The sequence below is a fragment of the Denticeps clupeoides genome, chromosome 6, assembly GCF_900700375.1.
Source record: "Denticeps clupeoides chromosome 6, fDenClu1.1, whole genome shotgun sequence".
Classification (NCBI taxonomy): domain Eukaryota; kingdom Metazoa; phylum Chordata; class Actinopteri; order Clupeiformes; family Denticipitidae; genus Denticeps; species Denticeps clupeoides.
The window spans coordinates 9,861,771-9,885,013 of NC_041712.1; the positions used below are offsets into that span (position 1 = coordinate 9,861,771).

Consider the following 23,243-nt stretch of genomic DNA (forward strand, 5'->3'; position numbering starts at 1 on the left):
AGTACAATACAGGAACAAAGCAAGCTTCAGATGCAGCAGCAGAACAATGAGTGGAAATGTACGCATGATGGGATTTATAATATGTAAAAAGCAATTGGTCAGTAGATGTTGGAACAGGTAGTTTTTTTTTTTATTGCTGACTGATGCTGAGGTCTTGCTAGATGATGAACGGTTGGATTCCGTAATTATTGGCTTCTGCTTGTTCATTTACTCTGCAGCAGTGTTCAGTCAAACTCTAAATTACGAGCGGGAGAGTGCAGCGTAATGCCATTCTTCAGCTATATATATTTAAAAAAAAACATCCCCCCTGACTGACATTCGTAGGAAAACTATTTAAATCTCATCTGTGCTGCACTCCTCCCTATTTTTACCCAGTGTCCAGTCCTGTTTTACATGCGTCTTAGTCTGGGTTTATTAGTCCTGTTTCATGGTTTGTTAATTGTATTTTCTCTGCTGTCGCTTGTTAGGAACAGCGTGTAATAAAACCGAGTCGATATCTAACCCATCCTCCACGTTTATGTGTTCGTAATCTACCATCCCATAACCTGGAACAGTGTGTACCATGTGCCAAAGGCCACTAGCTGCTGGATCACACGCTGTGCAGCGTACATCGTGTGATGTATAGCACGGACACACACACAGATTACATATTACAATGGAACATTTAACTAGACACATAAAGAAAACAGACAGACATATGCACAGACCCATACATACAAACGTGCACAAAAAGCACATTGCCCACCCACACAATGAGTCACTTATGTGTATTCTACTGAACGTTATTTGCCTAGATACTCTTCACCCATCACCACAACCCAAATCTCCCCTTTTATGCCCATTTCTTCTCTGTGAAAGTGAAAAAGACCACACACAGCACACTGGAGGAAAGCAGCCAGATTAGATTAGGTCTCTGCGTAACGTTGGGAAAAAGAGATGTTTGTCTGTCTGTCTGGATGGTCGATGCTCTTGAACCTACCGTACACATATAGTATGTAGTCATCGTAGGACTCCCCTACAGCGTTGGATGCCACACATCGATACGTTCCATTGTAAGACTTGTTCAGGTTCTCGATGAACAGATCCGTGCCGGTGATGACGGCGTGTGACGGGACGTCATCGTCCACCTTCACCCAGTTTACTTGATGGGGCCTGGAGGACATGTATATTGTCAAACACTCTGGAAATTCTCTCAGTATGTCAAAATATCTGGAAAGTAATACATCACGAGGCTGTGGGTTACCATTATTTTATACGTGTTTAATTAAACGTATCTTGACATTTGACAGGCAATGAGTTGGTATTATTGCATTACATTTTATTTTATAACAATTATTATTATTGGCTTTTATGGATGTTCTTATTCATTTAATGTCTTATCTCTTTTATTTTTTTACTTTATGTCTCTTTGTGAGCTTGGCTATGTCTTTTATCCATTGTCTTTTTTTGTAGTTTTCTGGTATAGCACTTTGGTTCAGTGTGTTGGATTGGTAGGAAATATGTTAATCATGCCAAGCATTGTAAAAATGCATTGTATTCCTTGATAATTTAAGTTTTGGTTCTTTTCAAGGTTTTTTTTCTTCTAAGGATTGATTGGTAGACTGGCTGTAAAATCCTAGAAAGTTATATTATGTTAAATATTATTGCCATTTTAATACCTATTTATTTTTCTTTAATTTTTTTTATAAAGACTTGCGGATGAGAATTATCCAAGTTATCCAATAGTTAGCTATAAAATTTGAGACCTTGTATTTTCTCAAACTATATCTGAAGAATTTACTTTCTCTTACATTTCCAATCTAGACAAAACACAATACCAACATATGGTATAAAATGCAATATTTCTTGAGGGTCTGTGACCCTCATCTGAACAAGCCACTGTTACTACTACAATTGCTAGCACTATTACTAGTAACTATTACTATACCATTTCATTCCGACAGTAGCTGACCAAGCATGCTGCAACCTTGAAGAAAATAGAAAATCCAAATGTAAAAAGATGTCAATTAAAACACCTCTTAGGAACTAATTGTGGTAAAATAAAATTATTGCTATTAGCATCCTCATCCTTGTCCAGTCCAGTCCTGTTGCGTTTGTCTGGGTATCACTGGGTGTTCTACTGACCCATCGTCTGTTACATAAACATTACAAAAGCTATATGCATTAAACCAGTGACTGAGATCCTTTCAGGCCACTTCTTTGGAAGTTATTACAGATAAACACAAAAGACTTCTGCTGCCTGCATCTTTAAAGGGGTTACCCCCCTCGGCGGGCTGTTATCTCTGAGTGATGAGATAGAGAATCCTAACCATTTCCTTCCAAGTCAGGAGCCTTTCTAACCATCCCGGCTCTGGATGGGGGGGGGAAGCCACAGCCGGGATTCAAGCCTGTGATCCTGCCTGTGGGGCGTACCTGAGCAGACGGTGCTTTACCTGAGAATGCCACTTGGGCGCCCCGCAAAGACACAGTTTGACACCCCGCCGTGTCTAGGCCACACCACGGACTCTCAGAACCCGAAATGGCTCCATCTTCATCACAAAAGCTTTCATCTTGCCAAATCGGCGGGCATTTCGAGCGTTCACTGCGCCGGACGACACAGGGAAGCCTCGGGGTGCTTTTTCCTGTCTCCTCTCATCGCATTTATCCGGAGAGAAGCCCTTTTGTTGTTCTCTCTAAAATACCTAAACAGGAAGTGTCCTCTTTTCAGGTCCCTAGTTTCGGCAAATCCACTGCAGAGGAGGATGGACTTTATAAAGTCCATTCGGCTCCCGCAACTTTTATTGCCACCAAGAGTGTCTGCCTGGAGTGGCTACCCGGGGGTGGGGGGATGTTTGTGTTTAAACTTTATCTATTTCAAAAGACTTAAGGGAGAGAGCGAGAGAAAAAACCCACGAGTAAAGGAAGGAATAAAGGAGTCTGGGCTTTCAAAAACAAAAGAAGTGTTTTGTGTGTGTGTGTGTGTGTGTGTGTGTGTGTGTTGGGCGATGGCGTTTGATGGTGGTCGAGGAGTGGGAAACAGAGGTTAAATACACATTTGTGGAGTGAAGGCGGTAAACTCCACACATGCAGGGAAAGAGAAATGACCCAGAAAAAAACAGGCGGGTTTATTCAGAGGAAGGAATCGAGGGAAAAATATGCGGCATACAGAGAGGAGGGGATAGACAGAATGTGATGGAGGGACAGAGAGAGAGAGAGAGAGAGAGAAAACGGCAGAAACGCTGGCGTGTGAAACTGCATACCAATGTATGTGTGTGTGTGTGTGTGTGTGTGTGTGTGTAAGAGACGTGGTGGTCTGTGCCATGACAGTAATGACTACAGGCTTCTCGCTGCTCTAATGAAAATGACTTCCAATTTTCTGCTCACTGTATTGATTGTATTTTCATCTTTAGTAAATGAATTTGGGTGATGCCGAACTCCCTGCTGAATAGGAGTTGGGCAAACATGATTTTTGTGAGATTCGGGGTTATTTATAAACATGGGAAGAATGAATGGGGTCTCCCATGGCGCTTTTTAAAAAAAATATTCCGGATTTTTATTTTTTTTTTTTTGTGTATTTTTCTGTGCTGGTTACAAACAGCTCGAGTTTTGGAGAGAGGTATGCTGTATAGATCTGTTTTATGGCTGCCATCCCAATGTCTCCAAGACACACTCCCGGTGGGAGTGCCAGCCTTGCCACGCCCTCTTGAGCTGGCACCGCCCCCCCCACCCGCCCCAACTCAGGGGCTTAACTGTGATTGAGTAACTGACTGTGTCAGCCTGAGCTTGCCCTTGTCCGCCTTCAAAGTTCTGACTTCCCTCTCTTTGTGAGGATATTTGCTCCACACTATTATATAAATAGAACCAACGCACACACACTCTTGCACCCTCTCAGGGTCTTCTCACATTTACTGATTAGCATACAATAATTACCCAACTGCTGCCTGTAGCAGACGCCACCAAAACAGCCGGTTGTTAAAATATGAGTGCATAATTGAGTAAGAAAAGATTTGTAACTCCACACTGGTCCGAGGAGAGGGCCTGTACTGTGAGGAGCACAGGTTGCTTACTGGGGTTTGCCTTTTGCCCGACAGGTCAGTTCCAGGTTCTCGCCTTCCCTGGTCAGACCCTCTGGAAACTCCACCACGATCTTCACTTCTGGTTTATCTGTAGAAGGAGACGAGTGGAGAGAATGGGGGGTGAGATACGTAACATGATGAAACAAGAATTCTGGTGCCAGGCCTGGTTGCATTGTGCCTTGACCTTTACACTCTGTCAGCATGACCTTTTGCTCATCCAGTGAAACTCACACAATATCCCTCTGACAGATGCATTGAAAGACCAGGAAATCACTGCAGTTGGTGTTATCTGCAATATATGTTTTTGTTTTAGCCATTTAGGCTATTTTAATTTTTTTTTTCTTGAATATGTGTTTCATTCTATGGCATTCTACAGAGGGGAGTCTCCAGTAAGAATTCCGTCTGTGAGATAAAAGCTTCAAATACAATTCACATTAAAAAGTTGTACAGGCAACTTCTGCTCTGTGGGAACCCTATAGATGCACAGATAATTGAAAAGATTGTGTTTTCTTTCAAAGACATGCAATTCCATTGATTTTAATAGGTAAATATGAATAATTTAGTTCCAAATATAAACAAACGTCCAAAATTATAATGTATTGTGATTCCCAAAATAAATATATATTTCCTCATTCTACTGCAAACACAAGTTATAATGAGGAATCTCTGGCTCCGAGCGCAGTTAAGACTCCATCACAGCTTCTCACATAAACCTGCCACTCCAGGTATCTGGGGTGTCTCAAAACAGATTGCATGGTCATAAATATTTGATAAAGCTGCCGTTTCATTCCGTGCAAGCAGCGAGCCATCATGTCAGCTAAGTGGTTAATCGGGTCTACCTCCCTACCACGCGCTGGAGTCTTTAAATTGGATTGCGTGGGGTTATGAGCAGCTACACTGCTAACACTATAATTGCAACGCTCGGAAATCTGCATATCGCTGAATACATTGTTGCTCAGTCACAAGCCCTGAGTGATAAAGCCTGCTGATAAAAATGCACTGACATGGTGCGCTGCATCCATTCAAATAAAATCCTTCGGAGTGGGGAATAAACAAACACAAGGTGTGCTTACAGATCCGCCACGTCATTAAAACCACCTGCCTAAGATTCAATGGCCCATTGAGGCTTGGATTTAACAAGACTTCACATGATGCTTTCAAATGTCGGAGTTAAGGTCTCGTCCACGTCTGCATCGCGATTCATTTCCTCGCCCCCTAGTCAGCACCAGTGCCCCATAGACAGCAAGTGTGAGGTGACATCAATCCATCATAACCTACAGTTTTGATGGACCAGACAGGCTTGCCTTCACACCCAAAGGACATGAATGAGTCACCAGTAGTCCCTTGGTCCACTTTTGCACCCCAACAACATGCCACAACAACTTAAGATTGTGCATGTGTAGCTTAGGAAAAAAAATCTGACATCCTTTGTCTGTTTGCACACAGGTTGTGGGGCAAGTGTCTCGCAAGTGGGTCATGTACGGTATGAAGTATGGTACTGATGTGTGGTATGACCTGTCATTAGCTGGGTTTTGAAGGACATTAATACAAAGAAGACCCTAATACAAATCCTAAAAGGATTTGTAAAATAAAATATATTCCTCACCAGGGTGAGCATCTCTATAAGCACGTTACCATGGTAACCTTTAGCTAGCACTACCTGTGGTTTTACTGGCCAGTCAGAAATTACTCTTTTGACCACACAGGCTTGCCATATTACATTGTGTTAGATTTGGCCTTATACCAATAGTCCTTCTCCAGCCCTCCCAGTCAGGTGTGGCGTGTGGGCGAGGGTGGTGTGGTGTGCTAGAAAGCAAATGAAGACATCATTAATGAGATCACAGAGTAAGAAAAGAAAATTCCTGAAACCCCTCAGCTCTTTCATTCAGTAAACAGCCCTGGCCACAGTGGCTGCCCGCGCCATGGTGAATAAACAAGGTTGCGCACGTAGGGCAGCGGAGTGGCGATAATGATGAAGATGGCAGACGCTTTAACATTAAAAACGGGGAGGGCGCTCCAGGCGGTGGCTGGGTGGTGCCGGGTGACCGCCATGCACGGTGCGTGTCATCCCAACCTTGGGCTACAGGCAACAGACTGCTAAACGCTACTGACGTGTCCTTCGAGAGGAAAGGGGGGGAAAAAAAAAATAATCTCCATCCCTGCCATCTCCTTGGAGATGTTTATCTACACACAGCCACTGTTTCTAATGGTAGACAGCGCACACACACAAACACAGGCCTGTTTCCAGCCTCACGCCTCCTCAGAGGACTCCAAATCTAATACCCTTCCAGTAATTGAGCTTGAAGTGGCGTGCCGCATATGGCAGTGCTGCAGAGACATCACACACCAGCTTCTCCCGGCAACGTCAGGCCGGAGCCGGCACCGTGTCAGAAGTAGCCTGTGACGGGGCGGGTTAACATGGCGAGGAGGCAGGAGCGATGTGATGTCGGCAGGCGCGTGGCATTTCAGGGGAAGCGGCGCATCTCCGGGAGATGGGCAGTTAGTCACACGAGCGGCGCCCGCATGAGATAATCTGTTTAAACGCTCTGCTGTTCGGAGACAGGAAAACTCTGCACTGGCCCAGAACCCCAGAGGAAGTGGTGTCGTCTTACATTTGGGCGGATGGTATGATTTTTTTTTGTAACAAATGCCTTTAATAAACCTTGAAAAGTGCAGTTGTGCTATACTGTGCCCATACGATAAATACATTTCAAATCAACGTTTGTTAAATAAGAGCAGAGAGTGGGTCGGAGAATTCGCAAGATCTGACAAGATTATTATTACTATAAAAAATCCGCTTTTACAACATCAGCAGGCATCGGCGTGTTTTTGTTCCTTTACTTCTGCCTGTGTGCTTGTGCTCCAGTTCTTCCATCTTGTCATCTTCAAAAAAGGCTGGCATGAAAGGTGCAGAATAAAAGTTTCGTGCTTTTGATGGCTCCCCTTCCGAGGACGCTTCCCGGCCTGGAGGATGGAGAGGCCGGACTCCAGGGAGCGCTCTGCTGCCCCTGGACGCTGCAGTGCGGCTGGGCAGTGATGCAGGGCGCATGGGAAACCATCCACGAACCCGCACAGTTCAAACCCATCCCAGCAACCTTCTTCTAGACTCGCTTGTTGACCCACATTTATTGTGCTGTGGGTGCGATAAATGCTAGTAATGATTGAACTTTTCTGACGGTTGTATTTATTTTATGTACGGACTAAAAGGCACGCCCAGGCGCATCATGGACACGCGTTTCAGTGCCTTGGCAGCCATGTCTCCATTTAAAAATAATGTAAATGTACATCATCTAATGTACATAATGTACATCACTGTCCTTCACCACCTTCATGTAGAGATTGTCTCTGGCCAGGATGAATTTCACATCCATGTCAAAGGTCAGATAACAAATAATAAGCAAAGAAAACACAGCTGTTATTTAATTAAAATAAAAAAAATGTTTATGAATGAATACTAGTGATTTACACATTAATCTTGACATAACACTTTTATTGATTTATTTATTTTTATAAGTGAAAGTGAAATGATTGTCATTGTGAAACACTTTTACACACAACGAAATGTGTCCTCTGCTTTTAACCATCACCCTTGGTAAGCAGTGGGCAGCCATGACAGGCGTCATGGATTGTGTGTGAATTGTTTGGATTAGCAATGATGTATTGGGTGGTAGTAGCCTAGTGGGTAACACACTCGCCTATGAACCAGAAGACCCGGGTTCGAATCCCACTTACTACCATTGTGTCCCTGAGCAAGACACTTAACCCTAAATTGTTCCAGGGAGACTGTACCTGTAACTACTGATTGTAAGTCGCTCTGGATAAGGGCGTCTGATAAATGCTGTAAATGTAAATGTAAAATGTATTAAAACATGTGTATCTCTTGCCGTGACCAGGAAGAGCTTTTTAAGACACACAGCTATCTGTATCTGGGGTTTATTTGATATAAACCCCAAAAATGTTCTAGGCTGTGCCGGAATAAAAAAAGTTGCATGGATCCTGTCGTCCCTCAGTGATTTTTCCGTTTGATTGCTTTGTCTGTCCCAGCAGCGGTGGAGTTTTAGTGGTGGGACGACTGTTGTTCGAACCCTCCCGAGAGTGAGCCGGAAAGCGCTACAAAACCTCCACCACGGCGGCACTCGATCCGCAGCAGAAAGAAACGCTTTATTTTATTTATTTATTTTGCTTTCTCCACCCCCCCACATCATATTTTATCTGCTTTAATCCAAGTCCACCTAAATGTCAAGCGCTTGCAGATGAGACTATCTCTCCTGTCTTTACTGGCAGAAAGGTCACGGTGTAACGTCCAGCAGCCGGCAGGCGAACAGACAGTGCCCGGGTTAACCCTCACTTGGCATGCCGCGCTCGGAAAGGACGAAGACGCCGTGGAAGCAAATAAACAAATAAAACATTTCTTCCCTTTTGAAGTCGCTCCAATTATGCTTACAGCTAAGCTTCTGTGTGAGTGCAGAGGCTTTTTTTCTATGTGTATGTTTATGTGTGTGTGTGAGAGAGAGAGAGAGAGAAGGAAAGCGAGAGAGAGAGAGAGAGAGAGAGAGAGAGGGAGAGCTGGAAGCAGAGGCAAAGGCCAATCCGCCTTCACGGAGAGAAGCAGCTCTGCATGACAAGTCCCGCGCAACGGAATAATTGCAGCCAGCGAATGAATGGCTGTGATATGGGGCTGAGATTTCTCTCTCTCTCCGCCGCCGGCTGGACTGGGGTCATGGAACACGACCCCACTAACATACGTAAACTGCAGATGTCACAATCTCTGCCCTGCTAACACCACAGTCATTGTGCTGTGTCTAAACAAGGTGACTGAGGAGCTCCACACAAGCAACGGTTAAATATAACTTGCAGGGAGTACATATACACTACCAGTTTTTAAAAGTCAAACTGAAGTGATTGTCATTGTGAAACACTGCAGCACAGAACAGGGTGAAACAACGGAATGTTTAACCATCACCCTTAGTGGGCAGCCATGACAGGCACTCAGTGGCACATTTGAGGGTTGGGATTTGAACCGGCAACCTTCTGATTATGGGGCCACTTCCTTAACCGCTTCCTTATCCCGCCCTGCAGCTACTCATTAAAATGTCTTTTCCAGAACATTTTTACATTGAAGGTTCTAAAATATAAACAAACACACATACGGTTATGTGACATGAAAACAAGAAGCATTTAAGCATTTCACAATCTTGATTAACCTCAAACACCTAAAGTTAGACAATGGGGATGGTTTTTTAACAGGCCCAAAAGATTCCCTATGTTGAGGACTTGTTGGATGCTTTTCATTCACTCCTGTTAACAGTCCTCTTGTGAAGCAGCTTATGACAATGACAACAGTGTGAGAAGCAGCAAAGAAAGTGACCAATCTAATTCATCAAACATCCTTTGTAGGACATTCTGAGAGATTCATAGTCTACATGTCCTCCAAGGAGGTCCAAACATTTGCCTAGTACTGTATTATTACCAATACGTGAACTGCCTATCTATCAGAAGATTCTGTTCAGTGTCCCATCAGTGTTCTCTTGGTTTGGTTTCTTCATGGAACTCTTCTCACAAAACTCACATACCTTTGACCTTATGATGCATTGCAGTCCCCACAAGGAGAAGTAACACAATTAAGCAGGATTACAATAACATGCCGGTATCCCAGTCTTTTTGAGGACCTGGTGTCATACTGAGGTGACATACTGAGACACCAATGATCAGAAATAATTTTTGATGTTATTTGAGCCACTCATTACTTACACCCCTCTCACACAAAGGCCTGTATCGTATACATTCCACTCCTCTAATACAGAACACACACACACACACTGATAACCTTGTGAGAATGTGTCCCCACAAGTAGAATAATACATGTGCAGACACAGACAATAGTTCAGCCTATTGTGGGTAGAGTTTTTAATGATTCATCACTGCTGTTAGGGGCTCACAAGAACCAGAGGGCAAAGAAAGGCCACAGTGGCCTCCGACTACACCCCAGCTTCCTCTGTACACGGTACCATGAGCTCTGCTGAACCTCCTCTTTGATTTCTCCTTCACACCGCTGCTCGTATTAATTCTTAATGCCCCCCAGTTTCCTCCGAAAAGACAACAAAAAACAAACATGGGAAATAACAGCCGCCGCAGCTGCAGTACAAAGTCAGCGGCGACACCTGCACAGCGGGGGAAAGACGATTCCAGGCACATTTCCTTTTGTTCCAGTGAGGGCACTATGGGGTGCGGTGTTTCTTTTGTTTTAGAGAGTGGGAGTCTTGAGGAATACTCACATTGTACTTCCAGATACTTCTGGGCCTGGAAGTCTTTGACGGCCGGATGGTCTACGATGCACACCACCGGGACGCCGTCGTCCTCTTTCGTCACGGTGAACCTCAGCCAGCTGGTGACCGTGAACATCTTGTCAAATGTCTGGTCCACTTTGAACTTTCCTGAAGGTGAGAGAGAGAACAAAATGTTGCAGACTCTGGGCTTGCAGGGGCGTCACTAAAGTGTGGCTAGAGTGTAAGGAACAGGAACAGCTTGAGAACCGAGCGAGAAGGCTCTTTATTAGAAAACCCAGTGAGCTGTGATGTAACTAATAGACAACTAAAGCAACGTTCCTAAACAAACAAGACACTTAGCTCGAGCAGAAAAGGGAACGGGCCAAGAATCGAACGTGTAGAAAAAAGGTAGAAGAAAATAAAGAACGAACAAAGAAAGAAAATTCTTTTAAAGTGAAGTGATTGTCACATGTGATACACAGCAGCACAGCACACGGTGCACACAGTGAAATTTGTCCTCTGCATTTAACCCATCACCCTGAGTGAGCTGTGGGCAGCCATGACAGGGGAGCCCGGGGAGCAGTGTGCGGGGACTAGAGGTGTGAACCTTCACTGGTCTCACGATTCGATTCGATTACGATTAGCAGTGCCTCGATATCGATGCATCCCAGACATTTTCTTGGTATGTTTCCAAATACCAGAGTTACGGTCTCGTGTGCCTGTGTGGATGCTCTGATTTGCTCCAGAGCATAAAAACTTGTTACGTCCGCACTCACCTTGTAATAGTTATATATACTGGTAGTTCTCCTTTAAATGCACATGACACTATGTTGTGGGCGGAGTTAATCTTCTGCCCCGGTCCTGATGCAGATCGACATCTCCACCAAGCAGAGGAACCGAGGTCCTTGTATTATTTCATTTTGTATTACATAAAAGCAGTAATATTTGGTACATGTAATGTCCAAATTGGTCACGTGAAAATACGTGCAGCGTAAAACTTCCCAGATCAGGCTGAAATTGAATGCCACGTCATCATGATATTATTGATTATGTTCATCAATGCAAAATCGTCCACGTCTGCATCTCGATGCATCGATTATAAGATTAATTTTAACACCCCTACGATGCAATATCGCCCACGTCTGCATCGCGATGCATCGATTATAAGATTAATTTTAACACCCCTACGATGCAATATCGCCCACGTCTGCATCGCGATGCCTCGATTATACGATTAATTTCAACACCCCTAGCGGGGATGGTGCTTTGCTCAGTGGCACCTCAGTGGCACCTTGGCGGATCGGGATTCGAACCGCTTCCTTAACCGCTAGGCCAACATCCTGTGATTATTCAGATAATCACAGGATGTAAAAAACAAAGAAAAGATATTGGGAGGTTGATGGATTGGGAACATTTATGTTTCCTTGGTGTAAAAAAAATAAGGACGTCCTTCTCAACAGGCACTGCTTACATTTACACAGAGATTATGACCTTCCGACAGGAAGGAACAAGATATATTTCATCTTTCCATACTTCACCCGACTAATACACATAAAATACCTCTACCTGCGCCTGGCCGTGGTGACATCACATTGCTCGGGGTTAGCTAACCTGGTCCACTACCCTTCCAGAACCCCTAATATAGGTGTTTGCATAGATCCTACCATCTCACACAACCTCTCGATGAAAAGTTTCACCATTTCTACTTTGTGACACTCTAAAACTACCGTCTACCCCAGGTTCGTTTTTAAGACTGAGCGTCTCAAGTCAAAACCAAAACAAATGTGAGAGAAAGACACCAAATAAACCAATCAGCTACCGAATTAACTAATGAACATGTTCCATTTTGTTTTCATGATCCGGTCCGGCAGGGGCTAATCGGACCTGAGTTTCATGTTCGTCCTGTGTTAATGTTTCCTGATTGTTTTCACCTGTGTATGATTGCGTCCTTGTTCCTCGCCATGTCCAGCCGACGTGACAATTGTGCTAAAACATGTACAGTATACCTAAATATATGTCGATAACAAAAGATGTACAAATAATTTATGACCAAAAGTGACAAAGAATTCATATCATTTCAATCATTCTGTAATCCTGCTAATAAAAGCTCATGGAACCTCCACCATGCTGACCCAGAGCTGTCATTTACTACTGTCATTAGTAAGGTGATGGAGGACAATGGCTGACGCCGGAGTTTTAATTGCAATAATTCACACAGTCACAGCCTACCATGGGGCTTATGGCATTCGGTGTCCAGCCTTGAGCCTACAACAACTGTAATATTTTACAATAAAGCACAGCCTTGAGTGTGTTCAATAAAGCGCTACAGAATGTTTTTGTTGTTTATATAAGTGTCACGCGACCCCTAAGAAGAAGTTATTTATGAAGACGGCACGTGGCTGCACTCAGGGACCAGAGTTGCATGCGTCCCTAATTCCTACACAAACAAAAGCAAATGCAGTTACTCAAGGCCGACTCGGTGGATGGAAATGAGTAAAGAATATCAACAGAGCGTTGAGCGTGAACGGCGCTGAGTGTGGCGCCGGAGAGTGGAGAGCGCCCCGTGACCTTGAGTGCGAGGAGAAAGCGGCTCCTGAGCAGTCAAGAGAGGCGGAGGTCTCACCCAAATCACAACCTCTCCCCGGTGGGTGATTGAAAGATGCTCACTGGCTCTGAGGGGTTATTTGTGTTTTTTCGGAATTGAGACGTGGTGCTTCGACCAGAAACACACACACACACACACACATACACACACATACATACAATCAGTGAGCATGTGCAAAACAAAGGAGTCTGATGAGTCATGAATTACCCATAAGGCACTTGTGCTCAGGAGCATCACCTCTCTTAATCACTACACTGCTCTTGAGGATGGAGCAAAGAGGAGAAAGAAGGAGAGAGACTATCTTGTTGTTGTGTTGTGTTTGTCACTTTTTAAATAAAAAAAGAGAGTAGGAGTAGGGAGAAAGAGAAATTTTGGTATATAATAATGTTTTTACACACATACTTTGGTATGTGTGGTCTATTTATAGTAATGAACTATATGTCGTAAGCTAAAAATGCACATTTTTAAGAGTGCGGAACAAATGAACACACAGACATAAAAACACAGAGGCACTTCAGTGATTAAATGCTTAAACCTAAGCTATCGGTAATCAAAACCAGATCAGCAGTGGCATCCGACCAAAAACGCCAAAGGTACCCTAAATCCTAATCAGGCTTGTTCTGATCTGCCCCTGCTCTTCCGTACTCTTCATTATCGCCGACTATTAGCTTAGCCGCCCGGTCACGGTGTCATCACCTGGCCATGGCCCTGAATCGATCTCGTGCAAAAACAGCGATAAGTTGTCACATGTGACACACCACAGCACGGCACCCAGTGAAATGTGGTCTTTCAGCCACATCTGAGGAAGCAGAGGGTAGCCATGACGGTTCACCATGGTGGCACCTTGCCGGTTCAGGAGACGAACTTCAGATTATGGGTCTGTTTCTTTACCCGCTAGGCCAACATACCGGTCAGAATGACAGGGGATGCATGACCAGACATGTGTTGTCACATTACACAACATGGGTGCTGCCTGGATAGTGACTTACTAGCTGGGAAACTTTGCATTTGTGGGATTTATTTGAATGACCCTCCAAATTGAGTCAGCCTTACTGGGACACTTATAACACTTCAAGTCATCGTCAACTTCAATGTGTTCTGGGAAAGACTCCGCCCCCACAAATTGAGCCATACCCTTGTGTCAGATTTTGTGGTGGAATCCTATATGATATGGCGTTACACAGTAAGCGTGTTTCCTCATTTCCTCTCTGGTGTGTGGATTCTTGAAGGTGTGTCAACATCTTCCTGCTTTCTGTATTAATTAATCGTGCAAGTTAGAATAAAAATGTATGCCTGAAGAATCTCTGTTCGACTCGACAACGTTCAGGGTGCAGCTCAGCTCTAAATACTACAGGGCTGCAGTCATACACTCTAAAGCTCTAAAGAAAAGACTCAATTTGCTCATGACTAAAATGGGTGGGTGAGATAATTGAAATCATCGTCGGTTTTTGTAATATGATTATTGTAAAGACAGAGGGGCTAATGACGGACCGTGGCCCAGTCCGTCAACTCTTCCCCACGCCCTCCCCCGGCTCCTGTCTCTCATCTCCGAGAAGAAGGAGATTAAATAACGTGAGCTGCTTTAACACCATTGTTCCTTGACTTTCATTTAACTTGTCTGGTAAGAGCTGTGGGATATCAGAGAAAGACAGGGAGAAGGGAAAGTGAAAAATTAAAACATGGGAGAGGAGGGGAAAAAATAAGGAGGGATAAGGGAGGACAGATAATGGAGGGAACAGGGAGGCTTTGCATAGGAGGCCGGCTGGGTTTACATTGCTGGGCTGGATGGGTGTAACCTTTAAATGATATTTAAAAAAGCCTGATTATCCTGGAGGTAATTAGGCCGAATGATGAGGACATTTAATTAAAAATAAATCCACCAGGCTTCCAGGCCAAAAGCAATTTCCAGCCGGCGAGCGTGGCGACGTGGCTGAGGCGTGGCGGAGAGACAGCACTCTCATTCTCTGGCCCTTCTTCTTCTGCATCGCTACCCCGCTGCTCCCTGAACCTTGTCTGGCGTCCTCACCACCCCCCCACCCGCCTTCTATCGTCTCCTCTGCTCTCCACCTCATTCTCTGCTCTATGCACATTCGGCTGCACACACTGTTCTGTTCGGAGCTGAAAGCCTTCTGCCCGACAGTCCCTCTAGCAGGCCAGGGGAGACAAACAGACGAGTCCACAACTTAAAATTAGCTCTGAAAAACAGAAGAAATGCAGAACATGATCTATATTTCAATCTATCTACCTACATGTCAGCTGCATACACATAACCCAGTATAGCACTGCATGAACAAGAGAAATGAATGAATTTTAAAAAAGAAAAGAATGTCTGGGAGACAAATCTGAAGTGTTTGGACCCGCTCTGGGCAAAATGTCTTTTTAAACTAAACCGTATGAATAAAACATGCTGGCAACTGCTCACAATTCAAATTTCACGTCGCATGCAGAGCAGCGTTTTAGCTTGATGTGACTGACACACACACACACAAAAGAAACTCCTCATCGTTTCCACTGTACGCCGAGCGTGGTTTTGGGTGGTGTACTTCTCACTCTGCACCCACCTTTCAGCTCCTGATCTCCCTTCATCCACCGGATGGAGGCAGCCGGTTTGCTGCCCGTGGCCGTGCAGGTCATTTCCGTCTCGTTCCCCTCACTCACCACCTCCTCACGCGACTCGATGATCGGGTTTCCTGGTGGGACTGAAGGGAGGACATGTACACACAGACTGGTTAAGAAGATCTAAAAGCATCGCAGAGGTGTGTGTGTGTGTATAAATGACACTGCTAGACACATTCATATCCAATAATACCTATTCACACCCAAATATGCAGTATTATTAATACAAATCAGTTCTGATTTGTGAACAAATCAGTAGACATAAATACATTAAATAAAGCTGAACATTAATAAAGAACAAATAAAGTAAGCTTGATAAAATGTTTCCATGTTTGTTTTTAATGGTGCTTAATAACATTATATCATCATATTGATGCCATTTAGTGCCTCGGTGCATTTAGTGGCACGAGTTCCCATGAACCATTTCTATTCTGCCTTTAACGTCTGAGTTCTTTTTTTTCTTACGGCTATGTCCTTGTATGCCTACGCAAAACCTGCACAAGTATAATTTTAATTTATTTGCCAGCTGCCTGCCTGCAAATTGCACTTTCAAGGAGGAATAATAACTTCTGAGAGCATTCATTCTGAACCACGAAAAACACTACATATGGAAGAGAGGCATTTAGCCATTTTAGGGCCAAGTCGCCTGTATTTTTCATTACAAAGTGGTGTAAGAAAAAAACAAGAACCTGTAAGGTCATCTACTCCAGCAGGCACGCTGTGGCACATGAAGTGCACACTGTGGTCACAATTTTCCTAATGTTATAATTGATGTGTCATTATTTAGAGTGGTCACTAATGTCACATGAAGATAAGAAATCATGTGTTAGTATGTTATCTGTAGATGACTATCTGTAGACAGGAACAACAATCCACTTGGTCTGTTCACTACGTGTTGTGGCCCCTACGGTTAAGCAAGGGATAGAATTGAAGTACAACCTGTAAGTACAGCAAGCCAGCAAGTGGCTTCTTAATGTCCCCTTGTATTCATGTTGCCGCAGAACTTATTTGCGCCTCTCTTAGCACGTTTAATACAGAGCCCAACAATGAGGCGAGTGTTAAGTAGGCTTCCTTTGGGGCATAAAACGAAGCCCTGCTGCCCGGCGTCTCTGAGAGAGAGCTCTTACTCCAGATTGTAGAGGGGCTGTGGAGAATCGGCAAATTGCACTTTCAACAAGGAATAATCACTCCTGAGTGAGTTTTTTCCCCCCCGTACCGCGAATAACACGTACGGAAGATACGTGTCGGGTTTAACAGGTCGCCCCATCTCAACAGGTTGCAGGTGAAACATGGTGGTGATGCCGCCACCGCAATTCACTGTACAAATGCAGCTTTCTGCCCGGAGCTGAGCTACTTTATTTATTTATTTAGATCGTTTTAACTGCTGTTGGAGGTGCTAGTCACACTCCATCACAAACCATTTCCCTGTCAAAGGATACAATTTTGTGGTTGTATAAGACCAATGCGGGGCTTTTAAGACAAAATTCAAAGCACTCAGTGCCTGCAGCAAAGCAGATGTAGGAAGAAAGCAGCCGTCCGCTGGCGGTGACGTCACCACGCTTCTGGGCGTCCTTTTTAAGACACAAGGCGCACAAGGCTGGACCAAAATATAAAGAAGTGGCTGCAGTCTGTGCCGAAGCCCGGGAGACAGTTCATGTTTTAACGAGCCACTCGTCCCTAAGCAAGGCTCAAGCGATGCAGCAAAAGGTTTCAGAAGAGAAGAGTTGGTAGAAGTTCAGAACATGGTGCCTGCAAGAGTAGCCAGAATTAAGGGGGCACTTTTCAGGTACTGTCAGAAATCTGTTTTAAGTTATGTGTATTCCAACATTCATAGCTGCAGTCTCAACATTCATTTAATTTCTCGGATATATATACATATATAATTTTATTTTACTTGTAATAGCTACCCCGTTGCCTCCCAAATTAAACTGAGATCAATTATTCTCTTGTAGGTCCTCACCCATCAAGCTCAACTCAATTATAAAGGTCTGTAATCCACTTAGACCACCATTTTCCTCCACGAAGCATCAGCTGGTATTGCCGACCCTACGCACAAGGTGAATCCCCCTCTAGGCTGAACTCTGCAGATCCCTGGTGGTGGATGATAACCACAATTAGATCAGCTCCCTCCTTCTCTAGACCTCCTCTACTAACTCATAACACCCCTATAGCATGGACCTACACTACACACTTTGGATCAAAGTAACTGTAAAGTTGAAATAATGGCACAATAAACCAGTACAATACAGTACCAGTACAATACAAGGTACATTCACACATTATCTGGCCTATTAAGTTACTGATGTTTCTCAAGTTTAAAAAAAAGTGTCCCTTTTGGGCATTTCAATTTAATTCATATTTGGTTAAAAAAAATATTTTTGAAAAGTGAAGAAGTACAATAATCACACAAGGTTCAATGTTCAGTCTGCTTCCTCTGTGTTATGTCCTTCAAAGTCACCTTGAAGCAACCACAACACGAGCATCTGTGCTGCATTTGTCTTGATTTTGGATGGAAATTTCAATAAGAGCACAGGGACCTTTTTAAACATCGACGGTTCTCCATCTCTCTACTGCACTTTCTCTTTCACAGGCATCCTTTCTGTTTTGTGCTCCTTGCTCTTTTTTCTTTTCAGTCTCCCCTCTCTCTCTTTTTCTTTTTCCTCTCTGGCCTCATCTTTTTTTCCCTTCTCCATCACTTGGACCCACAGCCCTGTGAAACGTGCTCCTCTTCTCTCCATCTCTTTCTTCTTCGCTCCCTCTGCCCCTCTCACATCCACACAAACCAGATGCTCTTCTATTGTTCTGCTGAAGGCTTCTGTGGAGCCGGAGCTGCTTAATGTGACGCTACACACACCCAGCCTGGCTGCTATGCACACATTCAAGCACTCACAACGTAGACAATGAATACTTGTTACAGAGTTGTCACACGCTGTGTATGTATGTGTATGTGTGAATTTATTATGTGATTTGTTAGTATGGGAGTGTTTGTGGTGTTGTGATACTGCATTAGTGTGTGGTTACGGCTGTGTGACGCTGCTAAGGACTACCTTTTTTGTTTGTGTGTGACTGTGTGTGAGGGTATGTTGGTAGGTGCAGATCGTGTATCATACTCAGCACAGTGATTTCGGCGTAGGCCTCCTGCGGTGGGTCGGTGTAGAGTTGACACACGTATCTCCCCTCGTCAGACAGCGACACGTTGGACAGCGCCACACGCAGCTCGTTGTCAGAGAAGTTGACCAGCTGAAAACGGGCATCTTTCAGGGCTATAAAAAAGCACACACACACACACACACTTAATTCATCAGTCCACAGATCTGGTCTAGAAAATCAGTAGGGGTGTGTTCATTAGCTGGAGCTGTTATTCAAATTACAGCAGCGGGCAACATGTGCTCATTATGTGTGTGTTCTTCTATATTGAGCATCTGTATAAATGTCATCACTTCTGTGTGGAAGTGATGCCATTTATCTGTTTCTTGAAGTTAAGCACCAGGATTTCATGTTTCCGGATTGTGTGCACATGTTGTGATGAGTATAGAGGTATCCTAGTCATGTCCCGTCCTCAGTCGGTCATTCATCTTTTGCCCTGTTTTTGTGCATTTATGTGTGGGTCCCCTATGCTGTTAATATATGATTAAATCCCGGAATTTAAGAGTCGTTTGCATCCTTTTCCTTTCCTCGTGCCCTTGACAATATCACATTCTTTACATAGTTATTACCCTGTAAACATGTTACCACCCAAATGGAACTCATATAAATATGACTACATGTATTATGTTATAATTGTGTGTATGTTTCATTCTATTTAATCTAAAACGTTCCCCTTATTTCAACACTAATTCTCCATATCTCCTCAATGTTCCATATGTCTTAATGGTGATCCACACACCTAATTTGCACACTTGAAAATACACACAGATATAGAAAGGTGTTGATTCCAACTTTCAGGTTTAGTTCAGGGTCTCTCTTTTAATTAAAAGTGTGAAAAAAGTCTTCCATCCTTGCCCCAAAGTATAACGAGGAGTCCATTAAACCCTGCTCTGCTGGTGTGAGACTGTGTCTGTGTGTGTGTGGGTGATGAAAGCTTCTTTCGCTCACTCATCTTCTCTCTCCCTCTCTCTCTTTCACACACACACATACACACACAAACACACACAGATAAATTCCATCCTGATCAGCGCGCCACTTACGCCACAGAGAGCTTTCCTGAGTGTGTTTGTTCTCACCCGCGCTGGCTCAAAAGAATGTATGAGACAGACACAGGGAGGAAGAAAATGGTGAAGGAGAAGAAGAAGAGAGAGAAACAGAGGTACAGAAGGAGGGGCATTAATTAATATGTAATAAATGAATAAACTACAAGACAGTAGGACAAAGGCAGCTACGCAGAGAGAATATAAGAAAGATAGAGAGAAAGGTTTAGTATGTGTGTGTAAGTGTTTGTGTGAGAGAGAAAAAGAAAGGGGGGAGAGAGGCAGAGAGAGAGAGAGAGAGAGAGAGAGAGATGGGGAAAAAGGGCATAAATAAAGAAATAATCTGCATCATTAGAGATTTTGGAGATGTGAGGGGTTGATTGTTCTGGGTTCCAGCTGGTTAACCATGTTCTCCAGCTTTCATGTCAGACATACACAGACAGACAGAGAGAGACAGAGAGGGAGAGAGAGTGAGATGGGCACATGAGTGTCAAAAAGGAAGCGAGGGAAACAGAAAAAAGATGGGCTAGAAGTTTTTTATGTGTTGAAAGGGAATGAGGCCATTGTTGTGGTCTGAAAGGGTCCATCGCAAATTCCACTAAAACCCCTCCATTCGGCCTCACATTAGCACCCCAACACACACACAGACAAACACACAGACAATTATTTTGTATCATTTAAGTAATATGTTATGTAATATTACATAACTATAATGATTAAAATTATATAACGTAATGCATTATAAATGTGCAGCCAATTAGCTGTACAGACTTCTGAGGTGTGCTCAGCCTGGAAAGACACCAGTGCATGTGAAATAAATGCAGTCTAATTGATTGAAGACTTGTAAAATCAGGCCGCACTGTCCCCTTATCGCGATGATGATGGTGGTGGTGGTGGTTTTTGTTGTTGTTGTGTTTCCGTGTGCGTTCCTACTGCACCCCTGCCGTAATGAGGGACTCATTAAAAAGCAGTGGCTTGTGCTGACGGGGCAGCGAAGAGCTAATTATTTAATTTGGCTTATTGATTGGGGGAATATGCAGGTAGTAACTCTAACTGATAATAAGCGCAGCATCATTAAAGTGCTGCGACAGACTGAGAGTCAGGTGGACAGCGGCAGGAGAATAAACATCCTCAGCTGATGATGAAGTGCAGGCACACACTGGGGTGTACAGAGGAAGGTGCAGGGACTGGGGGAAAAGATGAACCCATCACCGGCGGGCTGTGACGGAGATATTTAGGGAGTTTAAGCATATTGAGCAGCGTTGAAGCTGAAAAGTGTGTCAGTGTAGGGACTGAAACTGTGAATGAATATTTCAGCAGGTACTGCAGTAGATGTTGAACATGTAAAGGTAAGAAATATGTAAAAAAAAATACAGCATTGTCAGTCATTTCTTCATTTGTATAAAACACAAATGCTTAGATGACCATGACAAATGCTGATTTTTGAACAGCACCAAGTAAACAACCTTTAAACCTATACAGTAGTTTTACAGGAGCCAAGTAATTTTGATGTTGTGTGAATGAGGGTTGCCAGTACTAGGACCAGTACTTGACCCGAAGGTGAGATTGGGTGTAGGTACCAGAAGTGAGGCTTACAACAACAACAACAACAAAAATGCCGATTGCCACTAAGCTAATTTTTTATTTATTTTTTTGGGTGTGTGATGTAACCGGGCAACTGGTAAAAAGAGTGAAAACACTGTCATAGCAACACTGGGCATACATTGGACTAAATTTGCAGAATTTAGGTGCCGTTATACAGAGCGACTCACAATCAGTAGTTACAGGGACTGTCCTCCAGGGTTAAGTGTCTTGCTCAGGGACACAATGGTAATAAGTGGGGTTTGAACCTGGTTGTGTTACCCACTAGGTTACTACCTCACCACTATAACCACAGCTTGACAGAACATTGCATGGAAATGAAACCTGCCGAAAAAGTGCTGGGAACATCAGTGGTTGACAAAGTCGTTGACATGAATATAAAATCGGCTGAAAATAAAGATGCAATTTTTAATATTTATGTTCCCTCTCAAGTGTCAGACCTGCAGGGCTGCGGCCTGAAAAAGGTCAAATGCAAATCACTGTTTATCTCTCAAAACAAACTAAAAAAAAAAAAAAAAAAAAAAAGCTTCAAAGGCCCGCGACCATCTCATTTACCGTTCTAGTGGATGGCGGAAGCGCTCTCCCTACGTGGGCGAAAGAAAATAGCTGAAAGAGGAGATGTAACCTCAGAGCAGAGGCTATCATTTACAAGGCTATTGGCTCTTCTGAAAAGGCCGGGTCAATGATTTTTGAAGTACAGAGTTGAAAAGAGGGAGCGAGATAGAGATAGAGAGAGAAAGATAGAGAGAGGGAGGGGAAAACAACAGCAGCATAAAAGAAGAGGCGACACTTGCGACCAATAACAGCGCCTCCGACAGTGAACATGCCCTTTTGCTGTTGTTTCTGGACACAGGCTTGTATGCCCGCGAGGGCCCAGGATGCCGTAGGAGGCTGTCCCCCCATGACGGGAAACAACGGTTGCTGCCAGCGACAGCGAGCTCTGTGTGGGAGGGGGAAGAATAAGGCTCAGCGTGTCCCACAATCGATCACGCTGCCCAATGAGCCTTCGCCCAGCGGAACCCTCCCGAGCTTATCACCCCAGACGACAGAACAACAAATACCTCCGGCTTCCTCCTTTCTCTTTCTATACAGTTTTTTTTTTTTATACATATTTATATTTTTTTTGGTCAAGGCTAATTATTGAAATCAGAGCTGACCTTAATGGAGTCATTAATGGAATGGATTTTCAAAATCATCAAAAATCACTAGTGGTGCAACGACAGCAGAAATCCTGTACCAGAATTCAAAATGCAGCTTTTAATTTACTAATTTCTCCATTTTGGAGAGTAAAAGTAAATATGCACATTCCATGTATTCACAATCGGAATACCCATCTGAAGGCAGAATTCCACTAGGCCAAATGACAAGTGACACAAAATCAGTTATTAACATTTAGTATTCTCAATAGATGGCGAAAATACAGTACAACAGGAAAACCACTATTGACTCCTGATTTGTGAAATGTGTGACAGCATGTACAGAAAGAGACAGAGAGAGGGGAAATGAAGGGAAAAGAGGACAAAGAGACAATGTGAGACAGTCCAGTTTCACAGCAGGCACAGCAACGTTCAGACAGAATAATAGATATGGATGGTGAGGGGGAAAAAAAAGCTGGCCAGCCAGGCCTGCAGATGGATGATTTCCTTTGCTGTAACGTCAAAGCTGCAGCACGAGGCATTTCACCACGCCGTGCCACTCTCCTTTGATGCCAAGCAAGGAAGGCGACTCCCCCAGACCACCTTCCCCTCATTTTTTAAAGAAGAAAAATGGCCGACAGAAAGACAGAATCATAATTGGCGTTGAAAAATGACTACGGGGAGGATCCAAGAACAATAACTCAGTGGAAGGAGTTTAAGGAATTCAGACATGATTCAGGATGCGTACTCTTACTACTCGTGACACTGGGTAGGGG

General features: G+C 43.8%; 1 protein-coding gene across 5 annotated transcripts in view; it reads right to left on the minus strand.

Annotated features, from left to right (window-relative positions):
• cadm1a (cell adhesion molecule 1a) overlaps positions 1-23,243 on the minus strand; it is a 244,629-nt gene that overhangs the window by 38,135 nt on the left and 183,251 nt on the right. For all 5 annotated transcript variants that reach the window (XM_028984677.1, XM_028984676.1, XM_028984674.1 and 2 more), the window contains 5 exons: positions 18,653-18,805; positions 15,488-15,625; positions 10,331-10,489; positions 4,047-4,143; positions 980-1,152 (listed from right to left, as the gene is read on the minus strand). In XM_028984677.1, coding sequence (XP_028840510.1) covers positions 980-1,152; positions 4,047-4,143; positions 10,331-10,489; positions 15,488-15,625; positions 18,653-18,805 — 720 coding nt within the window. The remainder of the gene's footprint in view (positions 1-979; positions 1,153-4,046; positions 4,144-10,330; positions 10,490-15,487; positions 15,626-18,652; positions 18,806-23,243) is intronic.